This window comes from Solea solea, chromosome 6 (assembly GCF_958295425.1).
Source record: "Solea solea chromosome 6, fSolSol10.1, whole genome shotgun sequence".
In the NCBI taxonomy this organism is placed as follows: domain Eukaryota; kingdom Metazoa; phylum Chordata; class Actinopteri; order Pleuronectiformes; family Soleidae; genus Solea; species Solea solea.
In genome coordinates this window covers 8,596,944-8,614,167 of record NC_081139.1, presented here as the reverse complement: position 1 = coordinate 8,614,167, position 17,224 = coordinate 8,596,944, and the positions used below count along the sequence as shown (strand labels likewise).

The window sequence follows — 17,224 nt, the reverse complement described above, 5'->3', positions numbered from 1 at the left end:
TGTTCTCGCTGTTCTGACGTCTGTACATTCATCCCTGATTTTGACTAAAAAAACAAACCAAACGTAAATACACTGCCCATTTATATAAAAAAAATGGTTTGAAACCAGTTCTTCATTTCAGAGCCAGTGTCTCAGGTCAAAGGTCAGGATCTATTGTCCCACAGGACTCTGTGAGTGAGTTTCCTCTGGTTTCCCACACTCTGTCCTTTCACTGCACAACAATAGAAGTGTGTCCTATTATAGGTCACATTAGACACAGTGTGTGACCTCTTTAAATGTCACATTAAAAAAGCTTTACATTAAGACACACAGCTGGAATCTCAAGAGGATGTTGCAGTGAGAGATGTGTTTGGTAAATGTACAGTTTCTCCTTCAGGTTGATGATGTCACTTCCTGCAGATAAAGAGAGCGAGCAAACTTCACCACACATATTTACACATAAACTAATAGGATTCTTTTTTAACTACTGGAATGGTGATAGATAGACTTTTGATCAATCATGTAGTATTTATATAGTATTTTAATTATTAATATATCAGTAATAAGAGTAAATTAATGTTCTCTTAGGAAGTTAGCATAGGTACATTTAAATTATGATGAAAATGATTTCATAAATCAACAAATATTGATTTAGCTTGACAGATAATTGATGAATAATGTATGATTTTCTCTGTAAATTAATTTACATAATCCCCAAATTCTACATTAAAATCGCCACATATTTAGAAAATGTCAAGGTCCCATAGTTACTTTAGATTTATTTCTTAGAAATAAATTATTTCTAAGTGTCAGTAAACTGTCAGATTATGATTCAGTCACTGACCTTCAGATTATAGAACATTATCATTGAAGTGAAAGACATTTAAAGCAGATGTTTATAGTTTCTTATCTTCATCATCATATAGAGGAGAAATGTAAACAAAGAGCAAGTAAACAATATTTTCATCAGACAGTGTTTGTTTATTCAATAAACAACAAGTGTAAACAGTTCAACTCCAGGTGATGATGCATCACAACAACAACTTGTAGGTTTCTACAAGACACACTGTACTCTGAGAGAGTCAAGGAACAAGAGTCTTTATAAAAGACAAACAGGTAAAAGTATCTGAGGACACAGTTCTCACTGTACTTTCACTCTTTTTACAAATGGATTAAAAGTTTGCTCTTCATAAATAAAAGCACTTTACGTAAGACAACATTATTCTCAGTGATCAGAAACTTCAGCTGATCCTGAAAATAATAAAGTCATATTGTCACAATAAAACTGTGACATTAAAGTGAAACTTTTACAATAAAAGTTCAAACATATTGATCTGCAACAGATCAGGTTTCAATAATCACATCAAATGATCTGCAGTAAACAATGACAACATGTCCCAAAAAAGGACAATAACTCAACAATTGATCAACATGATCAAAACTATTCAAGAGGTAACAAACATCACAGTAAACATGAAGATATGAAGCAACACTTTTAGAAAAAGTGATCTTGATCTTACAACAGATCAGTTTATGTCCATAAAAAGGACATTTAAATATTTCTCATGTCAATAATCAATATGATCCATGTCCAAAAAAGAACTGATTAACATGGATAAAATTATTCAAACATCACAACATAACTTGTGATATGAAGTAAAACTATTAGGGAAAATTAATTTTAATCTTACAACAGATCAGTTTTATGTCCATAAAAAGGACATTTAAATATTTCCCATGTCAAAGATCAAAATGATCTAAGATAACAAATGTTATCATAACATTATATAATACCAGTACATGAAGTAGACTGAGGTATAATAATAATAATTGCTGCTGCAATCAGATTGGATTCATGCAACATGCATGACAAGATGTTTTCTTTCTGAACTTGAAAGATATAGTTTGTGTCATTTCCTCAGGAAATGTCAAACACACAGATACAGACTTCTGTTCATACAGAAGAACAAGTCCTTCAATTTCACTGAATTCACTTCCAGTAATCTTTGACCACTGTGGTCGTCTCACTTTGTCTGGTTGTAACTCCAGTCTGTAGGTGTCTACCACGGCCTCCAGGGGGCGCTGTGGACTGGACTCTTGTCTTTGGTGATGCTGGTCTGGTCCGTGGAGCCCAGAGGAGAGAAGTCAGCCTCTGTCAGGTTCTTATCAGAGGAAGACTGCAGCTTGTTGAAGTTCTTCATCATCAGTCTTCTCTGCTGTTGATTGTGCTGCTGCAGCTGTGTCAGGACACAGACTGTCATCTCCAGGATGTCTGCTTTCTCCAGCTTGGTGTCTGGCTGCTGTTTGAGGAACTCTGGACCCAGGAGAGACTTGAGCTGCTCAATGCTGCTGTTGATTCTCTCTCTGCGTAACTTCTCCACCAGAGGCTTTCTGAGCTGCAGAGAAAAGAGCAAAGTCATTAATGGACTGATTCTGGAGTAAAGTGTGAGCATGAACAAAGACAATCTGTCATGACAGAAGATGAAATGTTCTTGAATGTTCTTCAATTTACCTTGTGAGTCAGAGTCAGATGTTCCTGAGAGTTGGTCAGAGCTGCAGTGATTGTAGGTGCCATGTCTGGATCTGTGTGCTGTAGAGGTCTCTGTAGAGAACCTGATCTCTGCTGGCTTCATCCCTCCTATTTATAGTCCCACATCTCCATATGAATGTGTGGGTCTTGGTCTGACTGCACTTTCTCACACTCTCGGCCAATCAGAGAGCTGGAGGAGACAATAGGACATGTGGAGCAGTAACATACTGAAATGCTGTCAAAGCCTCGGGGACAATAGTTAGATCTCAGGGGAACAGGTGGACGACTGGGGGCTGATGGAGAGAGACTCACAGAATCTGGGAAAGTGGTGACCCTGTAGAGAGAGAAGATCTGATGCTGATCAGTGACTTTGACCGAGCACACGCTGATCATCACGTCACACACGTGTGACAATTACACTTGATGGTTAAAATAATCATAGATTGTTGTGTATCTTTCTGTTGAGTCACAGTTTTACATTTTCTGACTGCAGCACATCACATTTTTATTCTAGGTTAAAGTGTAGTTCAAGTTGTAAATAAAACATTTTTGTGTTTTTAGATATGTTTTTATTATTTTATTATATTATTAAGGTAGTAAGGTAGGGCAAATACACATTCTTTATAACAGTGACCATGCTAGTGTCCAGATTTGACTTGTGTCCTGTGGTCAGTGTGAGTAGAAAGTTGCTCTCAGGTTCCCACACTCACTCCCTGTTCTGTGGTCAATGAAGCACAAAGAGACTCTGAATGGAGCTTTTGTGTTTGATCCTGGACGTGTGTTGTAGTAAAAACAGAGCCTGACGTCACCAACCATCTGGAGGGAAAGAGCCTCATTGGCTGTTTCTGACTGTCTGCAAACATTTAAATGTATATGATAACAGTTTATCTTACAGAGACAGTTCAGTTAACATGGCAGATTATTTACTCATCTTTCAATTATGATCACACATCCCGACTGATCAGTTATAACTGTGTCCTTGTATCAGATTCATACATGAGGGTGAGAGGGTGAAGCAGCTGTTTTCTGAAGTGTGCCAAATCCCTGTGGAGAAAAGTTGATTACTGGTGGAGTCAAGGATGATAACTGATCTGACCTTTTCTTCTCTCCAGAGCTTTCCCACACTTTTTTTTTTTTTTTTTTTTAACTAAATGACATCTTTGTCTGAATCAAAAGGGAACGTTTGAGGTTCATTAAAATGTAGTCCTATAATTTTTTATACAATCAGTATTTCTTCATTTAATTAAATACTTTAAACAATCAATTGTATTCATTGTACAATTTTAAATGGTAGCTCTGTTGCCTTGAAGCCACCAGATCTGTTGTATGTTCTCCTTGTATGTGTGTGGGTTTTCTCTGTACTTTAGTTTCTTCCTACAGTCTAAAATCATACAGATGATAATTGGACACTAGAAAAGTGCTTTATAAATACAACACATACATATTTCCAATCGGCTCAGAATGAAAAATGTACATTCTGAGGTTCAATTTGTTATCACGAAAAACATTTTTAATTTGATACATGATGACATTCCTATTTTGGGAGTTGATCCCTTTGAAAGTGTGTCTCTGTGGGGCAGAGGTCTGACATTGTGCCGCAGAGATTATGTGTTGGATAAAAGGACACACGTCTATTGTTGTGCCAAGGGAAGACGTGAAAGGACAGAGTGTGGGAAAGCAGAGGAAACACACTCACAGAGTCCTGTGGGACAAAAGATCCAAACCTTTGTCCTCAGGACACAGTCATTCAGAGAGACACACTTTCAAAATGGGAACCTCTTGAGCTGTCTCAATTTAAAAAAAACTACCCTTTAACTACCACATTCCGTTAAAGCACACTTCACTATTTCAATAGATGTTTTTTTCACCATTTTCTGAAGAACTGCAATATTATTGCATTTAAAATACACAATATTTCACCAGTGAGAACAAACCACTGAAAAAAAAAAATTACATTCCAAATGAGTCAAATACTTACAATATAAATAACAAAATATTACAAGTTATTTAAAAGTGATGAGTTATATAAATTCAAATATGATTGTATTAGTTCTGATTAGGACCTAACTTTACTTTTTTCTCTTTTAGTTTGATATCTTTTGATTTGGGCAAAACCAGCCTTTTGGTTTAAAATGTACAGCACATACAGTACATAACTAGCAAAGACCAACATGGCTGATCAATGTTGTAGTGAAGTTATATGACTTCACCTTACAGAAACCTCAAAAGTCCCCATCATTTAGTTAAAAAAAAGTGTGGGAGAGTTATGGAGAGAAGAAAAGGTCAGATCAGTTATCATCCTTGACTCCAGCAGTAATCAGCTTTTCTCCACAGGGATTTGGCACACTTCAGAAAACAGCTGCTTCACCCTCTCACCCTCATGTATGAATCTGAAGTTATGTGACTGATACAAGGACACGGTTATGATTGACAAGTCAAAATAATGTGATCATCAGTGAAAGATGACTAAATAATCTGCCATATAAACTGTCATCATATACATTTAAATGTTTGCAGATAGTCAGAAACAGCCAATGAGGCTCTTTCCCTCCAGATGGTTGGTGACGTCAGGCTCTGTTTTTACTACAACACACGTCCAGGATCAAACACAAAAGCTCCATTCAGAGTCTCTTTGTGCTTCATTGACCACAGAACAGGGAGTGAGTGTGGGAACCTGAGAGCAACTTTCTACTCACACTGACCACAGGACACAAGTCACAAGACTGATCCACATCTGGAAAAAAATAAAAACAAAAATGTTTTATTTCCAACTTGAACTACACTTTAACCTAGAATAAAAATGTGATGTGCTGCAGTCAGTAAATGTAAAACTGTGACTCAACAGAAAGATACACAAAAATCTATGATTATTTTAACCATCAAGTGTAATTGTCACACGTGTGTGACGTGATGATCAGCGTGTGCTCGGTCAAAGTCACTGATCAGCATCAGATCTTCTCTCTCTACAGGGTCACCACTTTCCCAGATTCTGTGAGTCTCTCTCCATCAGCCCCCAGTCGTCCACCTGTTCCCCTGAGATCTAACTATTGTCCCCGAGGCTTTGACAGCAATTCAGTATGTTACTGCTCCACATGTCCTATTGTCTCCTCCAGCTCTCTGATTGGCCGAGAGTGTGAGAAAGTGCAGTCAGACCAAGACCCACACATTCATATGGAGATGTGGGACTATAAATAGGAGGGATGAAGCCAGCAGAGATCAGATTCTCTACAGAGACCTCTACAGCACACAGATCCAGACATGGCACCTACAATCACTGCAGCTCTGACCAACTCTCAGGAACATCTGACTCTGACTCACAAGGTAAATTGAAGAACATTCAAGAACATTTCATCTTCTGTCATGACAGATTGTCTTTGTTCATGCTCACACTTTACTCCAGAATCAGTCCATTAATGACTTTGCTCTTTTCTCTGCAGCTCAGAAAGCCTCTGGTGGAGAAGTTACGCAGAGAGAGAATCAACAGCAGCATTGAGCAGCTCAAGTCTCTCCTGGGTCCAGAGTTCCTCAAACAGCAGCCAGACTCCAAGCTGGAGAAAGCAGACATCCTGGAGATGACAGTCTGTGTCCTGACACAGCTGCAGCAGCACAATCAACAGCAGAGAAGACTGACGATGAAGAACTTCAACAAGCTGCAGTCTTCCTCTGATAAGAACCTGACAGAGGCTGACTTCTCTCCTCTGAGCTCCATGGACCAGACCAGCATCATCAAAGACAAGAGTCCAGTCCACAGCGCCCCCTGGAGGCCGTGGTAGACACCTACAGACTGGAGTTACAACCAGACGACCACAGTGGTCAAAGATTACTGGAAGTGAATTCAGTGAAATTGAAGGACTTGTTCTTCTGTATGAACAGAAGTCTATATCTGTGTGTTTGACATTTCCTGAGGAAATGACACAAACTATATCTTTCAAGTTCAGAAAGAGAACATCTTGTCATGCATGTTGCATGAATCCAATCTGATTGCAGCAGCAATTATTATTATTATACCTCAGTCTACTTCAAATACTGGTATTATAACATTTGTTATCTCAGATCATTTTGATCTTTGACATGGGAAATATTTAAATGTCCTTTTTATGGACATAAAACTGATCTGTTATAAGATTAAAATTAATTTTCCCTAATAGTTTTACTTCATATCACAATTTATGTTGTGATGTTTGAATAATTTTGTCCATGTTAATCAACTGTTAATTATTTGTCCTTTTTTGGACATGGATCATATTGATTATTGACATGAGAACATTTAAATGTCTTTTTTATGGACATAAAACTGATCTGTTGTAAGATCAAGATCACTTTTTCTAAAAGTGTTGCTTCATATCTTCATGTTTCCTGTGATGTTTGTTACCTCTTGAATAGTTTTGATCATGTTGATCAATTGTTGAGTTATTGTCCTTTTTTGGGACATGTTGTCATTGTTTACTGCAGATCATTTGATGTGATTATTGAAACCTGATCTGTTGCAGATCAACATGTTTGAACTTTTATTGTAAAAGTTTCACTTTAATGTCACAGTTTTATTGTGACAATATGACTTTATTATTTTCAGGATCAGCTGAAGTTTCTGATCACTGAGAATAATGTTGTCTTACGTAAAGTGCTTTGAGTATTTTTGCTTTTATTTATGAAGAGCAAACCTTTAATCCATTTGTAAAAAGAGTGAAAGTACAGTGAGAACTGTGTCCTCAGATACTTTTACCTGTTTGTCTTTTATAAAGACTCTTGTTCCTTGACTCTCTCAGAGTACAGTGTGTCTTGTAGAAATCTACAAGTTGTTGTTGTGATGCATCATCACCTGGAGTTGAACTGTTTACACTTGTTTATTGAATAAACAAACACTGTCTGATGACAATATTGTTTACTTGCTCTTTATTTACATTTCTCCTCTATATAATGATGAAGATAAGAAACTATAAACATCTGCTTTAAATGTCTTTCACTTCAATGATAATGTTCTATAATCTGAAGGTCAGTGACTGAATCATAATCTGACAGTTTACTGACACTTTAAAGAAAGAAAAACTCATTATTTAGAAATAAATCTAAAGTAACTATGGGACCTTGACATTTTCTAAATATGTGGCGATTTTAATGTAGAATTTTGGGATTATGTAAATTAATGTACAGAGAAAATCATACATTATTCATCAATAATCTGTCAAGCAGAATCAATATTTGATGATTAATGAAATAATTTTCATCATAATTTAAATTTACCTATGCTAACTTCCTAAGAGAACATTACTTTACTCTTATTACTGATATATTAATAATTAAAATAATATATAAATACTGCATGAATGATCAAAAGTCTATCTATCACCATTCCAGTAGTTAAAAAAGAATCCTATTAGTTTATGTGTAAATATGTTTGGTGAAGTTTGCTCGCTCTCTTTATCTGCAGGAAGTGACATCATCAACCTGAAGGAGAAACTGTACATTTAACAAACACATCTCTCACTGCAACATCCTCTGGAGATTCCAGCTGTGTGTCTTAATGTAAAGCTTTTTTTAATGTGACCTTTAAAGAGGTCACACACTGTGTCTAATGTGACCTATAATAGGACACACTTCTATTGTTGTGCAGTGAAAGGACAGAGTGTGGGAAACCAGAGGAAACTCACTCACAGAGTCCTGTGGGACAATAGATCCTGACCTTTGACCTGAGACACTGGCTCTGAAATGAAGAACTGGTTTCAAACCATTTTTTTATATATAAATGGGCAGTGTATTTACATTTGGTTTGTTTTTTTAGTCAAAATCAGGGATGAATGTACAGACGTCAGAACAGTGAGAACAGAACAAGTGTTTGAGAGATGAAGGAGGTTGGAGCTGAGTGTGAGTGACATCATGTCCAGCAGCAGCAGAATAATCCTCCACAGGGATTTGGCACACTTTATGAAACAGGTGTCTCCTCCAGGAACCCCCCCCCCCCCACACACACACACACGTGGAGCAGGAACTTCAGTCCAGCTGATGGTCAGCAATGAGACAGTGATTATACCTGGAAGTGTGTTTGACACTGATGTGAGACACCAAGTCACTCTGATGAAACTTGATGACAGGATTTTCTCAGTGTGATGTCAAATTGTACAAAGTGTCAGTGGCAGCCAATGGGATCGTTTCCCTCCAGACGTTCCAGGCTGTGTTTCTATGACGACACACAGCCAGCATCTGCCACACACGTCCCTTTGTTGTTGACTGACCACAGCTCGGGGAGTCAGTGTGGGAAAGTGAGCTCAGCTTGTTACTCACACACAGACAACAAGGCACGTGTCAAAAGACTCTGCTACATCTGGACAGCAGCAGCAAAACTGTCCTGACTTTATTTGAACTAGAGTGAATGAGCATCACACTGTCACATCTGAAACATTATTGTGTTGTTTTCAATGTTTAATTTTTAAAGGGTGTCATTTCTGGTCCTTTATTTTAGGTTTGGGCCGAGTAGAATTCAAATATAATTTTTTAAGAATATTTATTTTGATCTCATGTTTGTTACACTATAACATGAGTGTGTGTGTGATGGTTTGATTAACATGTGTCTGATCAAAGTCATTGATCAGCATTATTTGGTTTAAAGCACAGAGTGTGGGAAAGCTCTGGAGAGAAGAAGATGTCAGATCAGTTATCATCCTTGACTCCAGCAGCAGTCGACTTTTCTCCACAGGGATTTGGCACACTTCAGGAAACAGCTGCTTCACCCTCTCACCCTCATGTATGAATCTGAAGTTATGTGTCTGATACAAGGACACGGTTATGATTGACAAGTCAAAATAATGTGATCATCAGTGAAAGATGACTAAATAATCTGCCATATAAACTGTCATCATATACATTTAAATGTTTGCAGACAGTCAGAAACAGCCAATGAGGCTCTTTCCCTCCAGATGGTTGGTGACGTCAGGCTCTGTTTTTACTACAACACACGTCCAGGATCAAACACAAAAGCTCCATTCAGAGTCTCTTTGTGCTTCATTGACCACAGAACAGGGAGTGAGTGTGGGAACCTGAGAGCAACTTTCTACTCACACTGACCACAGGACACAAGTCACATCTGGACACTAGCATGGTCACTGTTATAAAGAATGTTTATTTGCCCTACCTTACTACCTTAATAATATAATAAAATAATAAAAACATATCTAAAAACACAAAAAAAATTTATTTCCAACTTGAACTATACTTTAACCTTGAATAAAAATGTGATGTGCTGCAGTCAGTAAATGTAAAACTGTGACTCAACAGAAAGATACACAACAATCTATTATTATTTTAACCATCAAGTGTAATTGTCACACGTGTGTGACGTGATGATCAGCGTGTGCTCGGTCAAAGTCACTGATCAGCATCAGATCTTCTCTCTCTACAGGGTCACCACTTTCCCAGATTCTGTGAGTCTCTCTCCATCAGCCCCCAGTCGTCCACCTGTTCCCCTGAGATCTAACTATTGTCCCCGAGGCTTTGACAGCAATTCAGTATGTTACTGCTCCACATGTCCTATTGTCTCCTCCAGCTCTCTGATTGGCCGAGAGTGTGAGAAAGTGCAGTCAGACCAAGACCCACACATTCATATGGAGATGTGGGACTATAAATAGGAGGGATGAAGCCAGCAGAGATCAGATTCTCTCTACAGAGACCTCTACAGCACACAGATCCAGACATGGCACCTACAATCACTGCAGCTCTGACCAACTCTCAGGAACATCTGACTCTGACTCACAAGGTAAATTGAAGAACATTCAAGAACATTTCATCTTCTGTCATGACAGATTGTCTTTGTTCATGCTCACATTTTACTCCAGAATCAGTCCATTAATGACTTTGCTCTTTTCTCTGCAGCTCAGAAAGCCTCTGGTGGAGAAGTTACGCAGAGAGAGAATCAACAGCAGCATTGAGCAGCTCAAGTCTCTCCTGGGTCCAGAGTTCCTCAAACAGCAGCCAGACTCCAAGCTGGAGAAAGCAGACATCCTGGAGATGACAGTTTGTGTCCTGACACAGCTGCTGCAGCAGCACAACAACAGCAGCAGAAGACTGATGATGAAGAACTTCAACAAGCTGCAGTCTTCCTCTGATAAGAACCTGACAGAGGCTGACTTCTCTCCTCTGAGCTCCACGAACCAGACCAGCATCACCAAAGACAAGAGTCCAGTCCACAGCGCCCCCTGGAGGCCTTGGTAGACACCTACAGGCTGGAGTTACAACCAGACAAAGTGAGACGACCACAGTGGTCAAAGATTACTGGAAGTGAATTCAGTGAAATTGAAGGACTTGTTCTTCTGTATGAACAGAAGTCTGTATCTGTGTGTTTGACATTTCCTGAGGAAATGACACAAACTATATCTTTCAAGTTCAGAAAGAGAACATCTTGTCATGCATGTTGCATGAATCCAATCTGATTGCAGCAGCAATTGTTATTATTATACCTCAGTCTACTTCATGTACTGGTATTATATAATGTTATGATAACATTTGTTATCTTAGATCATTTTGATCTTTGACATGGGAAATATTTAAATGTCCTTTTTATGGACATAAAACTGATCTGTTGTAAGATTAAAATTAATTTTCCCTAATAGTTTTACTTCATATCACAAGTTATGTTGTGATGTTTGAATAATTTTATCCATGTTAATCAGTTCTTTTTTGGACATGGATCATATTGATTATTGACATGAGAAATATTTAAATGTCCTTTTTATGGACATAAACTGATCTGTTGTAAGATCAAGATCACTTTTTCTAAAAGTGTTGCTTCATATCTTCATGTTTACTGTGATGTTTGTTACCTCTTGAATAGTTTTGATCATGTTGATCAATTGTTGAGTTATTGTCCTTTTTTGGGACATGTTGTCATTGTTTACTGCAGATCATTTGATGTGATTATTGAAACCTGATCTGTTGCAGATCAATATGTTTGAACTTTTATTGTAAAAGTTTCACTTTAATGTCACAGTTTTATTGTGACAATATGACTTTATTATTTTCAGGATCAGCTGAAGTTTCTGATCACTGAGAATAATGTTGTCTTACGTAAAGTGCTTTGAGTATTTTTGCTTTTATTTATGAAGAGCAAACCTTTAATCCATTTGTAAAAAAGAGTGAAAGTACAGTGAGAACTGTGTCCTCAGATACTTTTACCTGTTTGTCTTTTATAAAGACTCTTGTTCCTTGACTCTCTCAGAGTACAGTGTGTCTTGTAGAAACCTACAAGTTGTTGTTGTGATGCATCATCACCTGGAGTTGAACTGTTTACACCTGTTGTTTATTGAATAAACAAACACTGTCTGATGAAAATATTGTTTACTTGCTCTTTGTTTACATTTCTCCTCTATATAATGATGAAGATAAGAAACTATAAACATCTGCTTTAAATGTCTTTCACTTCAATGATAATGTTCTATAATCTGAAGGTCAGTGACTGAATCATAATCTGACAGTTTACTGACACTTTAAAGAAAGAAAAACTCAGTATTTAGAAATAAATCTAAAGTAACTATGGGACCTTGACATTTTCTAAATATGTGGCGATTTTAATGTAGAATTTTGGGATTATGTAAATTAATGTACAGAGAAAATCATACATTATTCATCAATTATCTGTCAAGCAGAATCAATATTTGATGATTAATGAAATCATTTTCATCAGAATTTAAATTTACCTATGCTAACTTCCTAAGAGAACATTACTTTACTCTTATTACTGATATATTAATAATTAAAATAATATATAAATACTGCATGAATGATCAAAAGTCTATCTATCACCATTCCAGTAGTTAAAAAAGAATCCTATTAGTTTATGTGTAAATATGTGTGGTGAAGTTTGCTCACTCTCTTTATCTGCAGGAAGTGACATCATCAACCTGAAGGAGAAACTGTACATTTAACAAACACATCTCTCGCTGCAACAGCCTCTTGAGATTCCAGCTGTGTGTCTTAATGTAAAGCTTTTTTAATGTGACCTTTAAAGAGGTCACACACTGTGTCTAATGTGACCTATAATAGGACACACTTCTATTGTTGTGCAGTGAAAGGACAGAGTGTGGGAAACCAGAGGAAACTCACTCACAGAGTCCTGTGGGACAATAGATCCTGACCTTTGACCTGAGACACTGGCTCTGAAATGAAGAACTGGTTTCAAACCATTTTTATTTATATAAATGGGCAGTGTATTTACATTTGGTTTGTTTTTTTAGTCAAAATCAGGGATGAATGTACAGACGTCAGAACAGTGAGAACAGAACAAGTGTTTGAGAGATGAAGGAGGTTGGAGCTGAGTGTGAGTGACATCATGTCCAGCAGCAGCAGAATAATCCTCCACAGGGATTTGGCACACTTTATGAAACAGGTGCCTCCTCCAGGAACCCCCCCCCCCCCCCCACACACACACACACACGTGTGGAGCAGGAACTTCAGTCCAGCTGATGGTCAGCAATGAGACAGTGATTATACCTGGAAGTGTGTTTGACACTGATGTGAGACACCAAGTCACTCTGATGAAACTTGATGACAGGATTTTCTCAGTGTGATGTCAAATTGTACAAAGTGCCAGTGGCAGCCAATGGGATCGTTTCCCTCCAGACGTTCCAGGCTGTGTTTCTATGACGACACACAGCCAGCATCTGCCACACACGTCCCCTTTGTTGTTGACTGACCACAGCTCGGGGAGTCAGTGTGGGAAAGTGAGCTCAGCTTGTTACTCACACACAGACAACAAGGCACGTGTCAAAAGACTCTGCTACATCTGGACAGCAGCAGCAAAACTGTCCTGACTTTATTTGAACTAGAGTGAATGAGCATCACACTGTCACATCTGAAACATTATTGTGTTGTTTTCAATGTTTAATTCTTAAGGGTGTCATTTCTGGTCCTTTATTTTAGGTTTGGGCCGAGTAGAATTAAAATATAATTTTTTAAGAATATTTATTTTGATCTCATGTTTGACACATTATAACATGAGTGTGTGTGTGATGGTTTGATTAACATGTGTCTGATCAAAGTCATTGATCAGCATTATTTGGTTTAAAGCACAGAGTGTGGGAAAGCTCTGGAGAGAAGAAGATGTCAGATCAGTTATCATCCTAGACTCCAGCAGCAGTCGACTTTTCTCCACAGGGATTTGGCACACTTCAGGAAACAGCTGCTTCACCCTCTCACCCTCATGTATGAACCTGAAGTTATGTGTCTGATACAAGGACACGGTTATGATTGACAAGTCAAAATAATATGATCATCAGTGAAAGATGACTAAATAATCAGCCATATAAACTGTCATCATATACATTTAAATGTTTGCAGACAGTCAGAAACAGCCAATGAGGCTCTTTCCCTCCAGATGGTTGGTGACGTCAGGCTCTGTTTTTACTACAACACACGTCCAGGATCAAACACAAAAGCTCCATTCAGAGTCTCTTTGTGCTTCATTGACCACAGAACAGGGAGTGAGTGTGGGAACCTGAGAGCAACTTTCTACTCACACTGACCACAGGACACAAGTCACAAGACTGAGCCACATCTGGAAAAAAATAAAAACAAAAATGTTTTATTTCCAACTTGAAAACACTTTAACCCAGAATAAAAATGTGATGTGCTGCAGTCAGAAAATGTAAAACTGTGACTCAACAGAAAGATACACAAAAATCTATGATTATTTTAACCATCAAGTGTAATTGTCACACGTGTGTGACGTGATGATCAGCGTGTGCTCGGTCAAAGTCACTGATCAGCATCAGATCTTCTCTCTCTACAGGGTCACCACTTTCCCAGATTCTGTGAGTCTCTCTCCATCAGCCCCCAGTCGTCCACCTGTTCCCCTGAGATCTAACTATTGTCCCCGAGGCTTTGACAGCAATTCAGTATGTTACTGCTCCACATGTCCTATTGTCTCCTCCAGCTCTCTGATTGGCCGAGAGTGTGAGAAAGTGCAGTCAGACCAAGACCCACACATTCATATGGAGATGTGGGACTATAAATAGGAGGGATGAAGCCAGCAGAGATCAGATTCTCTACAGAGACCTCTACAGCACACAGATCCAGACATGGCACCTACAATCACTGCAGCTCTGACCAACTCTCAGGAACATCTGACTCTGACTCACAAGGTAAATTGAAGAACATTCAAGAACATTTCATCTTCTGTCATGACAGATTGTCTTTGTTCATGCTCACACTTTACTCCAGAATCAGTCCATTAATGACTTTGCTCTTTTCTCTGCAGCTCAGAAAGCCTCTGGTGGAGAAGTTACGCAGAGAGAGAATCAACAGCAGCATTGAGCAGCTCAAGTCTCTCCTGGGTCCAGAGTTCCTCAAACAGCAGCCAGACACCAAGCTGGAGAAAGCAGACATCCTGGAGATGACAGTCTGTGTCCTGACACAGCTGCAGCAGCACAACAACAGCAGCAGAAGACTGATGATGAAGAACTTCAACAAGCTGCAGTCTTCCTCTGATAAGAACCTGACAGAGGCTGACTTCTCTCCTCTGAGCTCCACGAACCAGACCAGCATCACCAAAGACAAGAGTCCAGTCCACAGCGCCCCCTGGAGGCCTTGGTAGACACCTACAGGCTGGAGTTACAACCAGACAAAGTGAGACGACCACAGTGGTCAAAGATTACTGGAAGTGAATTCAGTGAAATTGAAGGACTTGTTCTTCTGTATGAACAGAAGTCTGTATCTGTGTGTTTGACATTTCCTGAGGAAATGACACAAACTATATCTTTCAAGTTCAGAAAGAGAAAATCTTGTCATGCATGTTGCATGAATCCATTATTGAATCCTGGTATTATATAATGTTATGATAACATTTGTTATCTTAGATCATTTTGATCTTTGACATGGGAAATATTTAAATGTCCTTTTTATGGACATAAAACTGATCTGTTGTAAGATTAAAATTAATTTTCCCTAATAGTTTTACTTCATATCACAAGTTATGTTGTGATGTGTCACGGGGGTTCTGCTGCAACTCCTTAAGAGACCAAAGATGATGGCGTAGTCGACTGATATTGTTTTCTCTCCGTTTATTTGCCCAAAACAAGATGCATAGTGAAAAATATCACAGGTGAAAATCGCAGAAAAACATGAAATGTCCCAAAGTGCTATTTCCAAAAGTAATTCAAAATAGCAGTGAGCAAAAATAGGTGTTACCTCCTTTGTAACACAATATTCTCTACCTGAGTGGGAGGTAGACCACTCTTTATACATGTCTTCTGCCCCTCCCATCCAAACATCAATTATCCCAAAAACACAATAAATTAACACAAGCATGATTATTATAATAAACAACCCAGATAAAAATAAAGCCAAAATATTTCCCCAAATTAACCGTGCCACAATAAACATTTCCCCCACCTTTAATAAACAAAATTAATAGATAATTAATAGAACTACAAACAATAGTGACGTCACTCTAAGCGTCCCGCCATCGTCATCATTTAAGTGCGCCACTGATGTGAACAATGTTTGGAATGCTGCAGACGCAAACTGAGGATGAGGGGTAAGTAAGTTTGAACCAAGTTAATTGTTAATAGAATGATGATGTAGGAGCGGCAAGTGTGCACCCTTGACGGTCTACAAATATGTATGTGTATGCGTCTGCCTGTGCGCTCTATCAGTGAGTGTGTGGCGGCGTGTGTGTGTGTGTGTGTGTGTGTGTGCGCAGCCGCTCTCTCAGCGGGTGGTGTTGGAGTGTGTGCGTCTTTGCGCTCTACCAGCGAGTGTGTGTGGCTTTGCGCTCTACCAGCGAGTGTGTGTGTGTGCCATTTGTTACGATGTCACTCCGTCACATCATCCCCCTCCTCTGGGAGGTTGTCAGTGTACGGCAACCTGGAAAGGCAGTCTGCTACCACATTGATTTTCCCAGAGCGGTGACGGATGCTGAATCTGAAAGGTTGGAGGGAGAGGTACCATCGAGTCAGGCGACTGTTGTGGTCTTTCATGGTGTTGATCCAGGTCAGTGCTCGGTGGTCCGTTTCTAAGTCAAACTCCCGTCCTAATAAGTAATATCTGAGGCTCTCCAGTGTCCATTTAATGGCAAGGCCCTCTTTTTCCACCGTGGAGTACCTTGTTTCCCGTGGCTGGAGCTTGCGGCTCAGGTACAAGATTGGACACTCCTCTCCCGGAATTCCTTGGGCTAGCACTGCTCCTAGACCAATGGCAGATGCATCCACTTGCACCAGGAACCTCTGTTTGAAGTCTGGACTCCGGAGAACTGGGGAAGAGCACAGGTGAGCTTTCAAGGTGCTGAAAGCGGCCTCACAGTCATCTGACCAATTCACCAGGTTCTTCTGATCCTTACGGGTCAACTCAGTGAGTGGGGCGGCAATGGTTGCGAATTGGGGCACAAATCTTCGGTACCATCCGGCCAATCCTAGAAAGGACCGTACCTCTTTCTTTGTTCGAGGACGAGGGCATTTCTGGATAGCTTCAACCTTATCCACTTGTGGGCGCACCTCTCCTCGGCCCAGTTGATATCCTAGGTAACTTGTTTCCCGTTTCGCCCATTCACACTTGGAGAGGTTGAGTGTCAGTCCAGCTTTCTGAATCTTCCCCAGGACCAGTGCTAGATCACACACATGCTCCTCCCAGTTGTCGCTGAAGATAACCACATCATCCAGGTAGGCAGCACTGCAGTGGTCACAACCTTCCAGTACCTTGTCCATCAATCGCTGGAATGTAGCAGGTGCCCCATGT

At 39.3% G+C, this 17,224-nt stretch overlaps 1 protein-coding gene and 3 pseudogenes across 1 annotated transcript; 3 read left to right on the top strand and 1 right to left on the bottom strand.

Moving 5' to 3' along the window:
- Positions 1–939: 939 nt before the first annotated feature.
- Positions 940–2,612, bottom strand: LOC131461019 (transcription factor HES-1-like; annotated as a pseudogene).
- A 3,097-nt stretch (positions 2,613–5,709) lies between these two features.
- Positions 5,710–6,305, top strand: LOC131461068 (transcription factor HES-1-like; annotated as a pseudogene).
- A 3,828-nt stretch (positions 6,306–10,133) lies between these two features.
- LOC131461010 (transcription factor HES-7.1-like) lies at positions 10,134–11,705 on the top strand. The gene is made up of 2 exons (XM_058631975.1): positions 10,134–10,256; positions 10,373–11,705. Exons 1-2 carry the CDS (start codon positions 10,134–10,136, stop codon positions 10,709–10,711), a joined length of 462 nt encoding a protein of 153 aa, XP_058487958.1. The 3' UTR covers positions 10,712–11,705.
- A 2,808-nt stretch (positions 11,706–14,513) lies between these two features.
- Positions 14,514–15,431, top strand: LOC131461121 (transcription factor HES-1-like; annotated as a pseudogene).
- Positions 15,432–17,224: the final 1,793 nt, after the last annotated feature.